At 47.6% G+C, this 15,402-nt stretch overlaps 1 protein-coding gene across 4 annotated transcripts in view; it reads right to left on the minus strand.

The window, feature by feature from the left end:
• Positions 1–15,402, minus strand: part of MBNL3 (muscleblind like splicing regulator 3) — a 97,222-nt gene that overhangs the window by 60,397 nt on the left and 21,423 nt on the right. For all 4 annotated transcript variants that reach the window (XR_012996061.1, XM_076346907.1, XM_076346909.1 and 1 more), the window contains exon 2: positions 2,293–3,293. Coding sequence is in view for 3 of the 4 variants with exons in the window: in XM_076346907.1 (XP_076203022.1) it covers positions 2,293–2,466 (174 nt within the window). In the remaining variant the exon portion in view is untranslated. The remainder of the gene's footprint in view (positions 1–2,292; positions 3,294–15,402) is intronic.

A 15,402-nucleotide genomic window follows, 5' to 3' on the forward strand; every position in this document is an offset into this window, starting at 1 on the left:
CAGGGCGGTTATCTCCACTGGGAAATGCATGGTGTACACACACACACAGAGGCTGCGGCGTTGGGGACTGCACCTCTTCATGGTACAGCAGAACTGGGGCTCTGCCCAGCGAGAACAACCAGAGCCACAGGGCTGGAGGAAGTAAGGGCTTCAAGACCCACTTCTTGTTTGAGAAGTGGGGTGCAGAATCAGCCCCACCATCAACCCTTGGCCATGTGCTCTGCACAGTCTGACCTCTCCTCCCAGTGTACTTCCCAAAGGCAGAGCTGTCGGCCCTCCACGAGGCTTTCATAAGCCTGAAAAATCTGGAAAATCTGTTCCCTGGAAAATTCAGGCCACTTAACTAGCACATACTGGGCATCTGCTACTGTGTCAAGAAGAAACTGCAACGAGAACATTAGTTAACAGCCAGCTACACAGGAAACACACTGAGCTGTAGAAGATCATACTCTACTCCTTTGGCATTTTTTGCTTTCTCAACATGGTGTTCCCCATCCCATTCCCCACTGCTGAAGCGGGAGAAGTGTTCGCTCGTGCCAGCGGGTGAGATTTGAACCCCAGCTGCCCATACACTTGGTCCTGCACATCTCACGGTCCCAGCTGTGCAGAGAAGGGCCAGCACAGAGAGCCTGGGCGTGCTGCAGACACTGCACCCCAACCAGCACACATGGGGAAGCATCACCCACTGGCTGACACTGGACTACAGTGCAGCTCAGAGCCGAGCCAAGCTAGGTGGCTGCACAGCGGACACCTCCCCAGGACGCTGCAAACACCAGGCAAGTTCTGCAAGGGACATGGTACTACCCTACATGGTATGACAGCACTCCTTTCAGTTCACAAATAAATGCTATAAAATGTAAACATATTAATCTCTTCATTCAAAGTATCTGCACGGCCACTGGCTACAATTCAAAAGTTTCAAGGGCATAAAGAACATGACTTTTTTTCCCCTCTGATAAAAATATTTTTGTCTCTCACTGTCAACAAACCAGCAATGTAAATGAACATTTGAAAGTCACTGTATAACTAAAAGTCATTGCATTAAAAAGAGCAAAACCGAATGCAAATAGGAAGCTTGAACTTCTTGGTAAAATGGAACAGAAGTGAAAGTATGAAGAAACCACAAACAGTAATAAAATGGGTAAACCCGTGTTAGACCGGATGGAGCCCTGGTCTGAACCTGTGCATATATAATTCCACCAGTTCTGTTACTCATTATGTTCATAAAAACAAACCCAAATCTTTTCAAGCAACAGTTGAAGTTCAAGGAAAAACTTTTAAGCTTGTAAAATTTACCAGATTCCTTCTAGAAACTCAAACAGGTTAATTACTCTGATCAAAACATTAAACACAATGTCAAGAGTTCTCAAAAGCAATCAGTTATCCATATTTGTCTCAGGGTTTTTACCATCCTATTTAAAACACCTTTGAGTCACACTTTTGGGAAAAAGAAAAAAAGAAGTGGATGTTCCTTTCCTGAGAACTGCAGTGAAGCGACCCCGAACAGAGATGCCCATCTCCCCTTCTGCCCCTTCCCCGTCCCGACTCAGACCCCGGGTATTTGGTAAATTTTTAAAGTCACCCCTGGAGATCCAACAGCAACAAGCAACCAAGAGCCATCTACTGCCTGCAAAATCGACTCTGCAAAGATAAGCACTAGCGAGAAGGCTCAGCTGTAACTCGGACAGGCCTAGCAGAGCCACCGTGTTTGCCTGTCCCTTGTGGAAAGCATTCTCCCAACGCCCATTTTTCTGAGAGCACTGCTCTCCAAATATTTTGGCTGTTCCTCATCTACAGGACGGCGTTAGAGTGCATCTGCAATTCTGTCTCCAGGAAATACACATAAAGCTGATTCATTATCTTAAAATGCTGCTTTCACATCTGCTCATTAAAAGCACATTTCAGATCCCTGCGCCGAATCCACAGCCGACGTGCTCTGGACACAAAGCACCGGGTTTCAGTTCTCTACTTTTCTCATTTCAGTTACATTTGCTGCCTACAACGTGCATTCTCCATTTCGAGGACAGCTATATCAGACCTGAGCTACCATCAGAAAACGCTCTGGATAAAATCCTCTCTCTCCCTGCGATGCCTGGCATTCCAGGCAACTGCACTTGATGTCAGACCCAACCTAGATTTCAGGAGCTACATCCTGCACCAGCAGCATCCTCCCTGCAGAAACAGAGCAATAAACAGTTGTTCTGCACATCCCATACCCCAGCACACCGAGCCATTCGGAAGAGAGAGAAAAGCAAGTGAGCTTAGGTAATGCACGCGTTAGACAGTCCTCACCTTTAGGGAGTCAAAGCAGGCAATAACTCGACCATTTTCCACATGGCAACTCCGTGACGGATGGGCGAACTTGCACTCTGCATCAGACCGAGAACAAGTACCTCTCTGAAACTCTCGACACACTTCTAACGTCAGCCATTTTGTATCACGAACAAGGGAAACGTTTACAGCCATATTAAAAAAACCAAAAATTAAAATGCAAGCAATCACACCCTTCTTCAGGGCAATATTTACTGCTGATCTTTTTTTTTCTTCTTTTTTTTTTAAAAAAAGGGTAAAAAAGTGAATTCAAGTTAAACGTGAAGAAATAACTAACTTGTTGCTTTGGTAGAACTCCTATTCATCAGCACTTAGGTTTTCATTTAAGTCAAATCGTGTTTGTTTAAACAAGAATTAAACATAAAGCCAATCATAAAATAGAAATCTTATCAGAACAACTGAAAATCAAATTAGAGGCCAGCTCCTAAAAGTGCAATTGTAGAAGTTAAAATATAAGTGTTATATTTTGTGCCACTGCCGAAGTTACTTGCAAATAACTGGCAGACTTTCAAAAGAATTCTGTGCTCTCCAGTTAATGGTTTCAATTATTCTTGCAAAAAGCATATGCTGCTGGCAGCACTTCAGTTTGTGGAATGGTCTCGGTCCTTGGGGAGAAAACTTCGGGGTTTTTTTTTCCTTCTAGTTCTTGCTTCTAAAAATTACGGTTCGCAAGCATCAAAACGAGCAAAAGGACGTCTGATTTTTTTTTTCCTCTTTCTTTTCTTTTAAATAATTGCTACATACTCGGGGGAAGGAAAAAAAAATAAAATGGCTGAGCAAACTGCGTGTAAATGGGGAGGGAAAGAAAAAAAAAAAAAAGGGCAAGGCTGGAGGAGTTGCCGTCAGGGCACGAACCGCAAGCAACGCCGAATTAAAAAGAGAGGGGGGCGAGGGGCAGAGAGAGGCAGCCCTAGACAGAAATCCAAGCAGCGGTGGCTTCAGGAAAGGCACTTTTCAGCAACCTGCAGGAAAAAGAGAAATAGAATCAGCCACGAGCCGACGGTCGCCCCCGCTCAGGCGGGCGCGGGGCTGCCCGGCCCCCGGCGGTGCGGCGCGGCCCCGGCAGCCATTGTCGATACCAGGGGCATTTCCCGCACCAAGCTGCGCATGGGAGGAGGGAAGCGACCAATGGCGTTTACCGTTGCAGCAGCAGGCCCGGGCAGCCGACCAATAAAAGAGACCGTTTCATAGCGGCCCAGGCTGGTAGACGCTGGGTTTTGTGCCCGCCGCACGGAAAAGCGCCTCAGCCCCACGGCCCGGCCCGCGGGGCGGCCCAAGGCCGGAGGACACTCGCGGCGGCCCGGGCGGGGACGGGCCGAGCCCAGCCTCCGTCCAGCCTCGGCGCCGCGCCGCGCGTAGCCGGCGATGCCCCGGCCACCCCGGCAAGGCGTCCCGCAGTGCCAGCAGCGCGGGGTGGACTGCATCCACCAAGCAGCCCTCCCAGACTAGGGAAGGATATTTTGCTCCTTAGTCTTTTTCAAAATTCCGCCCCCCCCCCCAACCGCCCTTCCCCCCCCCCTTTTCTGTAGGAAACGTTCAGGCAGGAAGAGCAGCCGGTGGCTTTCTTGTATACAAAGCAGGAGCTGCTACAGCTCAGCCCCATAACCACTTTGCATTTTTAAGGTGTTTTATTTAACCCATCACTAGCTGCAGAGCTGTTGCAGCAGCAGCCTGGGATGGCACATGAAGACAAACGACTGGTTCACAGTCACTCCTACAAAACTAAAAGCAAACCCAACAGGGAAACCTAAGCCACACACACACACGGAAAAAATTAACTCATTGCTCACAGCTGTAGTTTTCCACCAGACTAAAGGCAACTTGAATTACTCCAACTCCAGCAACTTGTGTTATACAACATGCAACTTTCAATGCATTCCTATTCAAGGCTTCCTTGGCATCCACTAAAATGTTAAGCCGTCCCTAGAGCTTCCCATTCTAATATTAGCTGTACCAATGCCGCCTGATAGGATTGGGCTGTTTCCAAGTTCCCAAAATCTAGCCCTTTATCTTCCTGAAGTACTGCCGCCCAGTTTTGCAAACACTTGACAGGCGCGGGATGTTGCTCGTGTGACTGCTATTAAGACTTCAAGCTTTTGCAGGAGAAGAGCCTTCAACTACAAGAAAAGGAAGCTTAAATTCCTCTTTTATTATTGGTGTGTTACTGATCAGTGTAATTGCAATAACTGAAACCTACTGGGGCTGGAACAGTCAAACAGTGCTACCAAGGAAGAAGTGTGGGAAGAGGCTGTCAGCAGCAGCAGGGGGTGGGGCACGGAGGCTGTTTGATTCACAGATCAAATTATTTCACATTAAAAAAAACAACATTTGTTAAACCTACATTGCAAGTATTTTCTAGGCTAATTAAAGTCAAGTTCTTAACAAAAACTGCCCAGATCCTTGCAATCCGGCTTGCAGCATCAGCACAAAAGTTAGTCTGACCCATGCTTCTGGAAGGACCTTTGCATTTTGCACATCAGGTGGGGAACAGAGACTACAAACATCAGATTTGCTAGGCATGTTTTAAACTTCAAAGGGAAGGAAAAAAAGCACATGTAGCCATACTCATGTCTTCTGGGTTTCGTAAGGAACAGAGATGCTCTAAATCAATTCCGATTTTGCAAACGGGGCAAATTTATACAGGAATCCCAGTCACTGATGTGTGGGCTCCCTGTCCAAATGAGCTCAGCAAGCAGGAAAAGATGTGCAGAAACCTTTCTGCATGGAGCTAGGGACTGGCTGGGTGCAGCTCTTAAAAACGAGCTAGAACAGGTCAGATATGGGTGGGGATTAGAAAGAATGCTCTCTCAGAAGCTGCTCTGAGCAGACTGAAATACAACCACCTTGTGGATTAAGTGTCTATTCCACAGCTGGGGAAGTGAGGGTCTGTTAGCACTGGGGCCTGAATATGGTGGGTCTGAACTTAATGCAGTTACGGCAAGATGCACAAATAATGTAGTAACATCTGCCACTTCCCAGCCCTTCCACCTTGAGAAATCCTGAAGAACATAATAAACCAAACATTCACCCTCTGACCCGTGTAGCTCAGGAGCACACAGGTGCACACACACAGAGGTACTCATATTATTCTTTTACAACTCTTAGGGGAAAGAAAAAAAATTCTGAAGAAATACTTGCTGATGTCCTGCTGATGGAAAATGAGAAGAGACCCCCTGCCCCATGCCCAGCAGAAGGGCACACTCGTCTGTTCAACACACAAGAGCGGGACACAAGGAATATTCTGTGCTACAGAAACAACCCACCTTCCTGCAGAAGGACAGAAAATCATCTCAGAACCTGGGACTAGGGCTCCTGTACTGAGGGGAGACAAATAAATGAATAAAATGTTAATACCTGAGGCCTCAATTCTGCAGCCTGCATGCCAACCTGCAGAGCATAGCAGCAGCACACACTGCCCCCATCACTTGTTTGCTGTGGTGAGTGCAAAGGAGAGCACTTAAGCACATGCTTAACTTTGAGCATGCCGACAATGTTACTGGAAAGAAGAAAGCCTGAAGCATGTACTTAAGTGCTTTGCTGAATCAGGGCCTAAATAAATGAATCTGGTTTGCAGGTTTATCGACACTGGGAGGCCAGCAAGCACAGGCAGCAGTCATCGCATTTCAGCTTACGTGATCACAGCCCAGACAGAGGAGCACGAGCTATGCTTTTCTGCAAGTCAACAAATACAGTTCTGTCAATGTTTGGATTGCTGCAAATTCCCTCTCCATGTGGCCACAGGGAAAGCCGAAAACACGTGCACGCAGGGCTGACATCACACCCAGTGCTGTATACTGCTGCAGCAAGGCTCCCATGCACGCCACCAAAGGGTAACACACATCAGACAGGAACCTGCCACTGACACTATAAAGCTTCAGTTCTCCATGTTTCAACTCCTGGCAGCAAACAATTGCAACCATTCTCACCACAATGCATCCTTACAATTCTCTTGTATTACCCTTTTTTTTTTTTTGGGGGGGGGGGGGGGGGGGGGGGGAACTGGCATTTTATTCACATTGTTCTCCCGCTTATTTCAAATGGGAGGAATAAAAGCATCCATGCCAAAACCAACATACAACAAGGTTAAAAAGTAGCTCCAGAAAACACAGGCTTCATTAGCATGCAGGAAATACAATAAAGGGTAGGTGCTGCCTGTTGAACCCTTCTCAGCGCTGCTGCTCAGCAAGCCAGATCTGTCTGGCAAAGCTCATCTCCTCTGCTGCCAGATGGGCCAATCTCGTTTCAACATCAGCGGCAGAGCAGAGAGAAAAGCCCATGGCCTTTATCCCTGTAAGAAAACTATAATATCCCTGAAGCCTCTGCTCCAGGGCCACTTGCTGGGCCAGGCTCTAATTGTCTGAGATGCAGGAGGATGTGGCTTGCTCCAGATGTCAGACCCGGCCTTGCAGCTACCAAAGTGAAGGGGAACAAGGGCACTCTGAGGAGCGAAGGTCACGCTGGGGCTCACCTCTGGCGGGACTGAGATGCCCTCGCTGCATAAGGTAACACAAGGATGAGTGTATTCACTTGACACTTGAATTCCTCCTCCTTTTCCATGAAACTGATCCCCTTCAACTGACACCCCCTATGGATGTCAACTCATGAGGATGCTTCCTGACAGCCAAGTTCAGAAATGGTAATTTATGTGACAGGGTGGATTCAAGCAGCTCCCAAGTGTAAATGATGCTATTTAAAGAGGTTTGGGGTTTTTCTGAGAAGAAAAAAATGACTCATTAGAAGTGGCAAGGTGGGTTCCTTATTTATTGTTCCTCAAGGATTTCCGGGTCACAACTGCTCAGATGAGAAGCAAAAGTCCTGTTGCCCTAAGTGACAGTCCTAGTGAATGAGAACGGCAGCTATTCGCCTTCGCCTGAAGTGAGGGGACACTGGGGCTTTCCCAAAGCCAAGTTCCAGCCGTGCCCCTTCTTTAGCATATATGATGCTGTCCATGCTCCTCTCCTCAACACGAGCCACCAGCATGTGACAGAGGAACCAAGGACCCGCTCTCCTGAGTCTGAGTTCAGCCATATACTGCCAGGTTGCAGCACGCTTTACCCAGTTTTGAAAGTTATGGTCAATGAAAGCTCAGACCCAGCCAGCCTGGATGGACGAATACCCCAGAGGCACAGCAATGGAGAAACTGTCACTACAACTTACATCCCATCCCTGAACTATCAATGTTCTCTGCATGTCTAGATATTGTTGGAGCAAAAAAAGACTTTTTTTTTTTATGGCCTTTACTCAAAGCACTAAATTCAGCTGGCAGCACAGATGACACTCTTATTCATCAGACCTTACACCTTTGAGATGATTCTGTAACCTCAGCTTTTCATTGCACCTTAATGAGTACAGAAGAGCTTGGCGCACCCACCACCCCCTCCTTGATAAGCTGGGATGGGGAACTCCTCACTCAAACAGCAGCGAGATGTTTCCACTGTCAAAAAAATCTTCCAAATAAACCCTGTGTTCCTGGAAACACTGCATGGCAAAGAGAAATGGGAACATTGAAAATAGCACATTGAACTGTTTTGCTCTGAAAGAGAAACAAAAGTCTTTAGGAGAATACCACCACCCCCCAACAGAATTTTCACATTCCCATGGAAAACCAAGTCTGAGCATCTTCCCCAGCCCTTTCTTTCTCCTCCATTTTCACAGCAGTAATAAAGAAGAACACATGAGGCTGCATCCTTGCTCTTCAAAGGAACCAAAAAGGTATAGTCAAGGGCAAGATTTTACTGGGGAGTGCTATACTGGTATATTTATTGGCAGCAATGCATGAGAAAAGATAACCCATGTTTGTGAGGAGCTTTCAGAATCAGTGAGGAGGAAAAAAAAAGAAAAAATCTTCATCTAGGGCCCACCGAGCCAGGAACACGATGACATTAGTTCAGTTGGCTGACATTAGAGAAGCTCATTTTGGACCTCACAAAAGCCCATGGCAAGTTAGGTGTTGCCATGGTCGGATCACAGGGCAGCTCTGCTTCACTTGGGACTCATTCAAAAGGGGAACTAGCAAGGCTGTACAACAGCAAAAGAAAGCACAAAAATAACACCCGTAAGGTCAAGGCATGGATCCTCCATTGCTGAAGTCCCAATTAGCAAGGCTCTTACCCTGTATCACTTAAAACCCAGCAGCGCTCAGATTCCTATAGACTCCAATTCCTCTGCTGTTGCAACACCGACAGTTTGAACGCAGCGGGGCTGCCTCTGACATCGGCTGGTTCCCACCCCCCATGCTCACACGGGCTGTGCACTTGGGACAGGAGCCATCTCTGCAAACGGCAGCTTCTCCATAGCTTCTCATCGCCTGTGCGCTTAATGGGCTGCAGTATCAAGCCCGAAGGAGGTCAATTTATTTTCTGCCACCTGCAAGAGGTATTTTTGCTTTTGAATTAGAAAATAATATTCTATTTTTCTGCTCTGGCCCTCATACTTTAAAGCAAACACTTTAGGGACATGGTAGACACTTTGAATATTTCCTTTGTGAACATTCTGTACCTGGACACTTTCTCCCTCAGGGAACAGTTTACTTAATTTAAGGTAGACCTTTACAGCTAGAGGAAAAATAAACCTTCTTTTGTTCTTTTACCAGTTACTCAGAAAAGGAGCAGGTTTCCTCTACCATGGCCATGCATGAAAAGTTTATGTTCAAGGTCTAACCGCAGATGTTGGGGGCCGTGAATCACCAGGGATCACACCGTGTGCCAAAGAGTCAACTCAGCCCTGAGTGCCGTCTGTTCAGAAGAGGACAGCAGAACCCAGAAGCCACATGCGCAAATAAAACAACCCCCCGATGCTGCTGCAATGGAAAAGCCTTGTTGGCAGGACACAGACCTGCTACAGAAGTGGCTGCATGCACAAGGTGGATGTTTGGGCATGCAAATACCACACGTCTCCATGCTGAAGGAGACACTAATGCTCATCCTTCTTCCCCCACACTCACTCATGCTGCTGGCTTAGAGCGACTTTGCAGAGTGTGGGTTACTGGTTGTGACCTCTGTGGAAAGAGCAGCACAAGAAAAATCCTCCTGCTCTTCAGTGAGGAAGGCTGAAGTTGCATGTACTGCGTCCCACCTCTTAGGAAGCTTGCCTTGCTAAAGATCCTGGATTTACGGCACCCCAGAAGATAGCTGCGGTGCTCTGCAGGGACAGCAGTGCTGCCGTCCTCGGGGAAAATGGATTGTCCATCACTCGCCTCTGGGTGCTCCCCACTGCTCTTAGCTGCCCTGGCATGCCCAGCCTGACCTAGGCACCTCTCTTACCTGGAGAGGTGCAGCTGAGGAACTGGAGGGCGGCGGGGGAGATAAAATAAAGCACTGTGAGGGAAGGAAGCCCTTCACTGCAGAGAAAAAAAAAGTACAAATAAACTTGGGGAACTCTATCCTCCCTTGCGTACATGCAATTCTCCACATTTACACCCTGCAGCAAACCATCACATGAAAAATAAATGCCAAGTTTAAGGAAATATTTGAAAAAAAAAACCCTTTGTTTCTGAAATCTACCATTCTTCACTGTGGACTATGGTGCTCCTATTCCCTCAGCCACCTGAAATCTTCACAATCTGTTTTCCTTCTTTGTCAACCTCCATCATCTCCTGTCCACCAAAGTTCAAAACTCCTCTCCCCTTTGCTCCTATGGGATTAGCTCTTCTCCAAAATGCTTCCACAGGCAAACGGCTGGGAGCTATTTGCCACTATCTGCTGGGGATTTCTAAGCCAAAAACACATTACAAAAACATTGCAATTTAAGGAGCTTTTTTGTTTGTTTGTTTGTCTTTGAACAAAGTCACAGAAGCTTGCTGTGCTGGACCCACGCACGTGCCTTGGCAGAACAAATACCTTTCCATAGGGTGTTCCAGGGCACCATGTGGTGCTTCAGAGGGAACTTCCCCATTTCACTGAATAGATTTGTTGTTAGAATAACCACACACGCACATTTTTGTTCTTTTGGGCTTTTGATTTCCTGCCATCAGCTTATTCAGGACCAGTTAGAGGACAAGACCCCTTTCCTATTCCTCTGCTAGGAGTGATGGAGATCCACTGCGATCCCACACCTGGGGGACATGGGCATTCCTGGGGGATGCTCTGCTGATCAGACAGCCAAGTGGGAGTTTTGCTTGAGCCAGGCTCCAGCACAGTGCCCATTGCTCCCCAGCTACAGATACATGGAGAAGGATGCTCTCTTCTATTGGGACCTGCCTGGCAAATCCCTTCTAGCCTCCTATGGGAGGCAGCTTCCTGATGCCAAGGGCCAGGGAGCCGCATTAGAGCAGGGTGGCTAACCCAAAAGAAGCATTTCCTCTGTGGTGCAGAAGCAGCTACTGCACGGCTGTGAAGTGGTGCTAAATCCCCTCCCAGTGCCAGCACTGCTTGGGAGGGGTTAGGACCACAATTACACCAGCTGCAAACACAAAAGAAAAAAAAAAGTTGGCAGGGATCTCTGGAGGTCAGCTAATCCAAACCCCGTCTCAAAGCACAGCCAGCTTCAGAGGTAGATGCTTCCATCTCCAAGCACAAAGAGAGCTGTCTCACACAAAGAGAGCTCAATTGAGTCAAACTAATTTACAGAGGAGACAGGAAAGGCCAAGGCTCATTAAGGCTTGTTCCCCACCACGTAATCGTAAGAAATAGGATCAAGCAGATGTATCCCACAATCTATCTGATTATCCTACTCAGTGTTCAAGAAACCCCCAAGGTCCTTGCCAATCAGATAAATGTCTGCGCATGTTTGGGCAGGCCGATGGGGACAGCTGAGGGGAGGGAATGCCTTTACCCAACTGCCCTTCATGGGATTCTGCTGGCAGGAACAACCTACGGGCCTCTCCTAAGCTCCAAGCACAGCCCCAGCCCTCGAGCCAGGCAATATACTCCGTTAAGAAGCAGAAATACTGAAATAGGAGCCCAGCTCAGCCATTCACCGTGCTGCAGAGGAGGCCTGGGGCTTTTGGGAGACTTGCTGCATACACAGAGGAGACCTGCCCAGGTCTGGCACCACGTAGGTGCCTCTGCCCATGCGCACGTTATTTGTGCCTGGAAAATTCCCACTTCAGACTTCTCAATCACAGAGCCTGCTGCTCAAGGAGACAGATTTTCTCCAACAGTAAGGCATTTTCCATTTGGGTCCCATACTGCATCTCCTCAAAGCACATATGTGCTCCCACACACACTATAGGTTCACACACTCACGTGTTAGCTGTCCTACCTGGTGACCACAGGCCTGAAGAACGAGGAGACAGCATTTGGACAGTGGTTTGAATTCTTTCTCAGCTGGAAGAATTCACAGAAAACAAAAATAGTTTTTCTTTTAACATTCTTTGTACTGAGCGCTTGGATAAGCCATAAGTAACTTGGCAGCAAACCAGTTTGGTACAAACACAGAACACCAGAATACAATGCAATCATCACAAAGCCACCGCTCTGGGCCAGACAGTAATTTTCCCCTTTGCACAGGGCAGGCCTCCAAAGTCTTTATGCTACTACATTCAAGTCCATCTGAATTACACGATGTGTTAAAAATGAGGACTCATGCACAATAATGAAAACACCTATCATTTATGGACTACGCGGAAGGGCATACCATGCCAAAGGTACTCAAGAAACATTTGTGAAACGATTCAGGACTTGGGGAAAAGGGAAGCCTCGACTTATTCCTCAACTCAGACCTCTAACAGCATCCTCAGGTTGCAAATCAAATACGTGATGACAGAAGGAGACTGAAAGACCGGTAACAAAAGCATCCAATGTATTTAGGATAATTTCTTTCAGGATTAAAAGAAAGAAGTTAGAACATGCAGGAAATCAGGAAAAGCAAACATAGCGAAAACTGAGAGCATATTTTCCACTTCCATATGCCAGTGAAAATCCAGAGCAGCCTAGTCCCAAACCCCAAAGGCATTATTGTCACGCAGGTAACCACCGCAGGTCACCACTTAGACAGGAAAGATGCTCTAGTCTGTAAGTGCCAGACTGGGACCCTGGAAACAGGGGCTCAAACCGTGCTGCTGCCATGGGTGCCACAAGTGACAAGTCACTTAATCCCTCTGCAAACAGGAGCCATTACGTCCCTATCTCTCAGTGAGGTCTGGCAGATAAAACCCAGGAACGGCAACCAGGCATTAAGAAACTACTATAGTAAAGGCTGTATAAGCACTAGACGAATAGATCTGTCTGAGACCCCACAGTCATTACAGTATGAAATAGGATACAGGAGAGGGAGCAGAAAGCATGCAAACACAAATATATCTGCCCCATTAATCCAGCAGGCTGCAACAGGATGAAAGGCATGTCCAACAACTCCAATCTTGCTTGCGCAGCAATAAGCACCCTCCCAGCATGGAAGGGAGGTACTGCTGTACATGCAGGGGAGTAGCCGAGCCAAGAGGCACCTGGAAGGTGTAAGGGCCAGTTTTGGCAGCATACTTTGGCACCACGTGCCACTCGCTCAGCTAGTGGCCAGAGGCTGTCTGCCTGGTGCCCCTGTGGGACACAGAGGCATTGGGGATGCACATGGAGAGAAGCCAACACAGCTAAGCCCCAAAAAAGGCAAGGGGAAGTCAAAGTCGCCCTTGAGGCACTTCCCAAGCCGTTCAGTTACTGTGTTGGCCTCTCCTGCCTTCCACACACCCCAAAATCTGTTATTCATTGCTCTTCATCTCACTGCCAGGTGGATGAATCAACTTTTCAGGGACTGAACATCCTCTGTTCCCCTTAGATGCCTGAGTCATGGATGCCAGCTGAAGTCCTCAGATCTTCAATTCTCTCCTTACCTTCCTACATCTGTAACATGACAGCCTCCAACTTCTCTCCCATGTGGAAGTCTTAGTGACCTGAATTACTTCCAATTTCCCACTTAAGGCCCGTGGCACGCTTTTCTTCCAGAAGGCATCTGACTCAGCATGAAACTACTGAATCAGAACCAGGAGTCTGAGAAGGTGGGCTCTAGTTAGCCAGAGCAGATGTACAGATGAACAGTGCCTTCCATGTGCCCCGTCCTTCCTGCCACCACCCCACAGCCCCTAGCCACTCATGGCCAGCAACGTGCAAACACACAAGCACCCACCCCTGCCTGGTTGGGTGTCTGTCCCAGCTGACTTTTAAAGCAGCAGGCAAAAAAAACCAAAACAAATCTGAACCACCATCCATCAATGCACTTATTTCCCCCCACCCAAGGGAAGGAGCTTGGGTGATGGCAGAGGGAAGAGAGGATAGATGGCAAGTGGAGTCTTTGTTTTAATTGGCTGCTGTTAAGAACATTAGAAGGATGTTTGAAGGAGAATGATTACGGGCAGAGTGCAGAGGAGGTAATCAAAGGTGTCCAACAAACTGAATTTATGATGTAGCTTAGCAATCCATCACCTGGCTATCATTCCTACGTACATGCACATATATAAGCCTCAAAATATATTTAGCTTGGGGGGATCTGGAAAAAAGCGGCTGTTCTTACAACTCCAGCTAACAGCACTTTGCTTCTTATAACATTACAGAAGCAATTTATTTCAAATCAGGGAGGCAAATCAGATATAAAGGATAAATTGTTTTAAATTCTTCTAAGTGTGAAGACAACTTTGTTTACTAAATGCATACGAGGGAACATATGCGTACAGCACAAACTCAGCAGTGGAAATTTGGCTCCCTGCAATTCCCTGTGATATAGATGCATTTTTTCCAGAGGAAGTCCAATGGTCTTGTTTGTTTTCACCGCTAATAGAGGAGTTCAATGAAATTTTCTATTGGGAAAGTCTAATGAGGTCAGAATAACAGAACAGAGTAACTAGGAAGGAATGTCCTTGCATTTTATTTTTAGAATAAGGATAAAGGTGGGGCCTTGCAAGAGGCAGGGGACGGGCCTGTTTTGGCACACATGGCCAGGCTGGAACGCTTGGTCCTGTGAGCTTGAGGGGGTTTTGAGCTTATTTTTGCAGCAGTGAATCCCTTGCCGAAATCAGCAGCAAGAGAGTGGAAGGGTCTGGCTGGAAGAAGAGCAGAGCGATGCCTGGGGGCGCACAGACAGCACAGGCAGCAGCAGCCCCGGGGACTGATTGCAGCTGGGCAGCTCTTAGCCATGCTCCCCTCCTTAACCTGTTTTCCTTTCCTGGGAAGATGAGTGCCTTCAGCAGCTCCGCTAAACTTGAGATCTCTCTAATTCTGCACATTAAAGGGAATCCAAGTTACAACAGGGTAAGCATTGTGGAGGGAATCAAGAGCAAGAAAAGCCTGATGCAGCAACGCAGGGGAGCACACAGCGCTGCAAAGGGAGCAGCCAGCAGTACGACAGGGAACGGGATTTACTCTGTTGTTGAGGCTGGATGTCAAAACCCAGCGAGACAGCCTCGGGGAAAGGAGAGATGGGCCAAAGTAAGGCTGTGAAAATGAAAAGGAAGGAACAAAGCTAAATAAAAGAAGCAAGGCGGAGAAGGGAAGTGGCTTGACTGGGATAAACAGGTAAGGAGGAAAAAGGGTGCATTCAGGAGCAAGCAGGCCGTGGTCTGTTTCCTGGCACCAGCTAATCTGATTGGCACAGAGATACAAGAAACAGAGACTTAAATAGCTCATGGGAGCAGATCTTCAGCTAGGGAGAGCCATCATCACTCAGCAATTAACTCCCTCGCAGGCTCTGCCCCTAAACCCGGAGCGCAGAGCTGACCCTGTCAAGCACAGCCAAAGCAGAACAAAGGAGAACAAGAGGAAGCATCTTTTGTAAGGGTTAACAGACAGCAGAGAACAAGCTGTTCCATACATTCAGGTCAGGAAAAACAGGACTGGGACTAGACACAGGCACCATGTACACGTTGCTCTGCCAGGATCACCAGAGCTCAAGATTCCAACTCTGCCCGCTAGGAATGAGACTGCAAGGAGTTTCACCTTAAAATCTGCAAGGACAGAGTTAACCCAGGGGAATATCTGGTGGGGGTATAGTTTAGGGAACATCAAGGCATCCAACAAGTCCAGAGGCTAGCATCTCTGCTTTGCTCCTTGATATTCTCTCTAAGAAAGGAGTAAGGGAAGGCTAAGTAGGGGGAAAGTGTGCAGGACAAGGTGCAAAGCACCCTTTCACCCCTCCTGTGCTGCCCAG

The sequence above is a fragment of the Aptenodytes patagonicus genome, chromosome 9, assembly GCF_965638725.1.
Source record: "Aptenodytes patagonicus chromosome 9, bAptPat1.pri.cur, whole genome shotgun sequence".
Taxonomy (NCBI): Eukaryota; Metazoa; Chordata; class Aves; order Sphenisciformes; family Spheniscidae; genus Aptenodytes; species Aptenodytes patagonicus.